The 6,381-nt window shown below is 40.8% G+C and overlaps 1 protein-coding gene across 1 annotated transcript; it reads right to left on the bottom strand.

Moving 5' to 3' along the window:
• Window positions 1–5,522: 5,522 nt before the first annotated feature.
• Window positions 5,523–6,101, bottom strand: LOC118485725. Its single transcript, XM_035982143.1, has 2 exons — window positions 5,732–6,101; window positions 5,523–5,605 (listed from the first exon to the last, which is right to left on the bottom strand). The coding sequence occupies exons 1-2, from the start codon at window positions 6,099–6,101 to the stop codon at window positions 5,523–5,525; spliced, it is 453 nt and encodes a 150-aa protein (XP_035838036.1).
• Between the last annotated feature and the right edge of the window lie 280 nt (window positions 6,102–6,381).

Below are 6,381 nucleotides of genomic sequence, written 5' to 3'. Positions count from 1 at the left end.
GTTGGTCCGAGTTTTGATTTAAGTAGTCTTGGTCCGACTTTGTACATAGATATGTCCGAATTTTATACTTGTAATGTTGTCTGATCTTTTACACGAGAGTGCATAGTGTTCGAGTTTTAAAGCATACAAGGTTGGTCCGAATTTTGTTATCACCAAAGGTCCGAACTTTGTTTAACACAAAGGGGTGTCTGACCTTTTCAACATATGCGCATTCCGTCTCCTTTTAACTCATGCGCAACTCCGACTTCTTAATGCATGCGCCATGTCCAAACTTTATAATGCAAACACACATAGTCTGAGTTTCACTAGGGATTGCTTGTCTGAGTTATGCTTGGTGCCTTTGGGTCAGAAGTTATATGCTTTTACATGATGTCTGAGTTTAATGAATGTATGCAAGATTCGACTTTCAATATTGAACTGTCTGAGTTTTGATTGAGTATATGATCTGAAGTATAGTGATGATACATGTCCTGAATTCAAATAATACTTGAAGAGACAGAATGAATTAGGATGCCAAGATCAGAATCCTGTATGATAATATGTGGTTATATGTTAAGTACGTTAACAGTGGCAATTAGGTTAATATTCACGTTAGATTAAACTGTGTGATCAAAGACGCGACGCATGAATTATGTGAATACGAATAACTGTTTACGTGATGTATGATTCTGTATATAATCGTATGATACTGAATGCAACTGTATGATCTTGCATGTATGAATCGGTCTATGTGATATCATCCTGTACACAATAAACACACAAAACACAGTTACTTGATTATTAATGATTTGCAAACCCTAATTTGATGCAAACACTTACATCGTATCATATGCAACATATCAAGGTCGTGTGTAACAGACTTAGAAGTTTGATAAACCCTAGAGCATAGCATACCGAGCAAACCAAGGTGAGTTCACACAGCCAAGGCATGGGGTTCCCGGGTGGGAATGGGATTTGATGAACTATTGTACATACTCCGCTGATAGAACTACGACTGGACTAGTAACACTTATTGGACTGATCTTCGCACACCTGCCAAGGGTTGGCCGCGATATTATGACTGACTTCGCACACCTGCCTTTGGAAGGCCGCAAACTGAAATTTACTAATCTTCGCACACCTGCCTGGTAAGCCGCGATACAGATAAACCTAGTCTAGAATACTCGGGATGAACCTCCCCTAATATCTTCGCATACCTGCCTGGGAGGCCGCGATGGAAACTAATACGATACATGACATAACGAACGAACATACTACTACTCACACTATACTATTACTGAACTGTTAACTGTGAACTCGCTCAACTAGTTGTTGACTCGTTGCTGCATGCCTTGCAGGACCTTAGGTACTTATGGAGCTTGCACTGGAGGCGCGGTCGTTGTGGACAAGGATCGTGGTTACTTTGTCGAACTGTTATGACATTTAAAACTATTAACTATGTTGGGTTACTTACATGCTTCCGCCACTTAAACTATGTTTTGTTGGAACATCAATTGTATTGAATTGGGTTTATGAATTTCTTTAATTATTTTTATTGTTCAATATGATTGGTGGCTTGATCCTGGTCAGTCACGCTCCCAAGCGGTGATACTCCGCGTGTGGATTTTGGGGGTGTGACAATATTGTTTGGTTTAGACTTTTATTTATTTAATTACATTGTTCAATATGATTGGTAGCTGGATCCTGGTCAGGCACGCTCCCTGCGGTGATACTCCGCTTGTGGAATTTGGGGGTGTACCATTCTTCACTAGTTGTTGGGCCACGTACAACACATACACATCAAACCATGCTTACACTACTTAACAGCCCACAATCGTTTTCTTTAACAGTGTGCGGCCCAGTTGGGTACCGGCCCAAATAAAGTCAAGTCCAGGGAACTTGTGCGACTCCATTGAAGTATACGGTCACAATCCGAGTGTGCGACCCATGCGTGGCCCAACACCGAGAGTATGTGATCAAGTGGGTGTGTGTAACTTATAGTTGGGTACGCCTAATGTTAACCCTCGGCCCATTGTTAACCCTTGGCCCAACCCCATTACACCATCGTATCCTTATTATTTTTTTTGAATTGCCGCACACGACAAACATCAGCAACAATGCTCAGTTTGAATTAATCAACACAAAAGTTTTTAAACAAATAATAGTTCATCAAATAACAAAGGGTCCGAGTTTTGGATGAAGTAGAGTGGTCCGAGTTTTGAATGAAGTAGGGTTGGTCCGAGTTTTGATTTAAGTAGTCTTGGTCCGACTTTGTACATAGATATGTCCGAATTTTATACTTGTAATGTTGTCTGATCTTTTACACGAGAGTGCATAGTGTTCGAGTTTTAAAGCATACAAGGTTGGTCCGAATTTTGTTATCACCAAAGGTCCGAACTTTGTTTAACACAAAGGGGTGTCTGACCTTTTCAACATATGCGCATTCCGTCTCCTTTTAACTCATGCGCAACTCCGACTTCTTAATGCATGCGCCATGTCCAAACTTTATAATGCAAACACACATAGTCTGAGTTTCACTAGGGATTGCTTGTCTGAGTTATGCTTGGTGCCTTTGGGTCAGAAGTTATATGCTTTTACATGATGTCTGAGTTTAATGAATGTATGCAAGATTCGACTTTCAATATTGAACTGTCTGAGTTTTGATTGAGTATATGATCTGAAGTATAGTGATGATACATGTCCTGAATTCAAATAATACTTGAAGAGACAGAATGAATTAGGATGCCAAGATCAGAATCCTGTATGATAATATGTGGTTATATGTTAAGTACGTTAACAGTGGCAATTAGGTTAATATTCACGTTAGATTAAACTGTGTGATCAAAGACGCGACGCATGAATTATGTGAATACGAATAACTGTTTACGTGATGTATGATTCTGTATATAATCGTATGATACTGAATGCAACTGTATGATCTTGCATGTATGAATCGGTCTATGTGATATCATCCTGTACACAATAAACACACAAAACACAGTTACTTGATTATTAATGATTTGCAAACCCTAATTTGATGCAAACACTTACATCGTATCATATGCAACATATCAAGGTCGTGTGTAACAGACTTAGAAGTTTGATAAACCCTAGAGCATAGCATACCGAGCAAACCAAGGTGAGTTCACACAGCCAAGGCATGGGGTTCCCGGGTGGGAATGGGATTTGATGAACTATTGTACATACTCCGCTGATAGAACTACGACTGGACTAGTAACACTTATTGGACTGATCTTCGCACACCTGCCAAGGGTTGGCCGCGATATTATGACTGACTTCGCACACCTGCCTTTGGAAGGCCGCAAACTGAAATTTACTAATCTTCGCACACCTGCCTGGTAAGCCGCGATACAGATAAACCTAGTCTAGAATACTCGGGATGAACCTCCCCTAATATCTTCGCATACCTGCCTGGGAGGCCGCGATGGAAACTAATACGATACATGACATAACGAACGAACATACTACTACTCACACTATACTATTACTGAACTGTTAACTGTGAACTCGCTCAACTAGTTGTTGACTCGTTGCTGCATGCCTTGCAGGACCTTAGGTACTTATGGAGCTTGCACTGGAGGCGCGGTCGTTGTGGACAAGGATCGTGGTTACTTTGTCGAACTGTTATGACATTTAAAACTATTAACTATGTTGGGTTACTTACATGCTTCCGCCACTTAAACTATGTTTTGTTGGAACATCAATTGTATTGAATTGGGTTTATGAATTTCTTTAATTATTTTTATTGTTCAATATGATTGGTGGCTTGATCCTGGTCAGTCACGCTCCCAAGCGGTGATACTCCGCGTGTGGATTTTGGGGGTGTGACAATATTGTTTGGTTTAGACTTTTATTTATTTAATTACATTGTTCAATATGATTGGTAGCTGGATCCTGGTCAGGCACGCTCCCTGCGGTGATACTCCGCTTGTGGAATTTGGGGGTGTACCATTCTTCACTAGTTGTTGGGCCACGTACAACACATACACATCAAACCATGCTTACACTACTTAACAGCCCACAATCGTTTTCTTTAACAGTGTGCGGCCCAGTTGGGTTCCGGCCCAAATAAAGTCAAGTCCAGGGAACTTGTGCGACTCCATTGAAGTATACGGTCACAATCCGAGTGTGCGACCCATGCGTGGCCCAACACCGAGAGTATGTGATCAAGTGGGTGTGTGTAACTTATAGTTGGGTACGCCTAATGTTAACCCTCGGCCCATTGTTAACCCTTGGCCCAACCCCATTACACCATCGTATCCTTATTATTTTTTTTGAATTGCCGCACACGACAAACATCAGCAACAATGCTCAGTTTGAATTAATCAACACAAAAGTTTTTAAACAAATAATAGTTCATCAAATAACCACATAATATCAATGTTAATTTCAATAACAATTACAGTCATCTAGTTAAGTAATTAATCGCACAAGAACAGTTTCTTCATATCATCACATAACACTTTCCATGTATGAGCATATCACACCAACATCACCGGATCATTAATAGAATTTATTAACCCAAACCCTAGTGCTCATGCACATGATCATGACCCTAATAGATTAAAACTCACATGTATACATCATCGAATACCCACTAGACAACCAAGGCTAATTATAACTCAACCCTCACCCAATCCTTTTAATGAGCAACTAATCATGAATTTATATATACAGCCCTCACATCATTCGATTTCATCAATCCCTAATGTCATACCACTACTAGTTCTTTGTTGAGTTTAAATAATACCCAAACCCCATCTTGCACATATCATAAACCAACGTGATTCTTTGCATACTAATATTTCATATAATATTTCGATAATATTCCATATCATAATATTCTTTGCATGAATTGCAACACAAGATAACTCAGAACATACGCATACAAACTCGACAGAAATTGCATGATCATGTAACGAACATACTAACCCATTTCAAGACGTAAAAGAGAGTGCTAGGACCAAGAAAGAGGCTTCAATCGAAGGGAAAAGGGTTGTCGATGCTTCCAGGGACCAAGAGAATGCTAGGGTTTGCAAAGATTTGCAAATAAGGATGATACGTACTAGCTAATACATATACGCGTGACACCACAATGGGTTTGGGTTTGGGTCCGGTTGGGTTTAAGGGTTTTGGGCGCGAAGGAGTTGGGTTTCGAGATAGCTAGGCCGGATATGGTATGCATAATAATGACAATGTGGTTTCTAGTGAGGTGTAAGATAGTGTAATATCTCCGGCCCAAATGTGTGGCCCATCCTAGCAACTAGACATTTAGCATAGCCCATCTACACACTCAATCATACTCAAATACGGTTTACATTTAACAAGTTTATCGTAATCACGAGTGTTTAACAAATTTATCATAGCAAGGAACGTGAAAGAGGAATAATAAGGAATCAGGATTACGAGACTAAAAGACACTAACCTTAAAAGTTCAGGTTGTCACATCATCCCCAACTTGAAAGAAATTCCGTCCCGAAATTTGATAAGTAAATCCCGAGAGGTGAAGTGATACATCAAAATTACTTCGGGTTTTCCTCAGGTGCCACATCATCCCTTACTTGAAGTGGAATTTCGTCCCAAAATTCACTAGTTGCACCGGAATCTGATTGGTCAGTAGGGAAGTGTTGAAGATATTTAAGCTTCATCTGATCTTCGCGTTCCCACGTGAACTCTGGTCCACGCCTTGAGTTCCAACGAACTCTCACGATCGGGATTCGACTATGCTTACGAATCTTAACCTCCCGGTCCATAATCTCGATAGGTCCTTTGACAAACTGCAACCTGTCGTCAATCTTAAGCTCTTGGAACGGAACCACTAGTGTTTCATCAGATAAACACTTCTTCACTTGTGAAACATGGAAGACATCATGAACATTACCTAACTCTGCAGGTAACTCGAGCTTGTAAGCCACTTTACCGATTTGCTCTAGGATTTTAAATGACCCAACGTAACGCGGATTAAGCTTGCCGCGCTTCCCAAAGCGTACAACACCCTTCCATGGCAAAACTTTCAACATAACACGATCACCTACAGCGAACTCCAATAGTTTCCTACGCTTGTCAGCATAGCTTTTCTGACGGTCACGGGCTGCCGCCATATGGTTTCTGATCTGGAAAATCTTTTCTGAAGTTTCAAGTACAAGTTCAGGACCTGTGATTTGGCTGTCGCCCACCTCAGCCCAACAGAGAGGAGAACGACATTTTCGCCCATACAATGCTTCAAATGGGGCTGCCTGAATGCTGGTATGGTAGCTATTGTTGTAAGAAAACTCTATCAACGGCAAATGTTTCTCCCAGCCTTTGCCAAAATCGATCACACATGCACGCAGCATGTCTTCAAGTGTGTGGATGGTTCGCTCGCTTTGACCATCTGTCTGT

This window comes from Helianthus annuus, chromosome 13 (genome assembly GCF_002127325.2).
Source record: "Helianthus annuus cultivar XRQ/B chromosome 13, HanXRQr2.0-SUNRISE, whole genome shotgun sequence".
NCBI classification, from domain to species: domain Eukaryota; kingdom Viridiplantae; phylum Streptophyta; class Magnoliopsida; order Asterales; family Asteraceae; genus Helianthus; species Helianthus annuus.
This window is presented reverse-complemented; position numbering and strand designations above follow the sequence as displayed.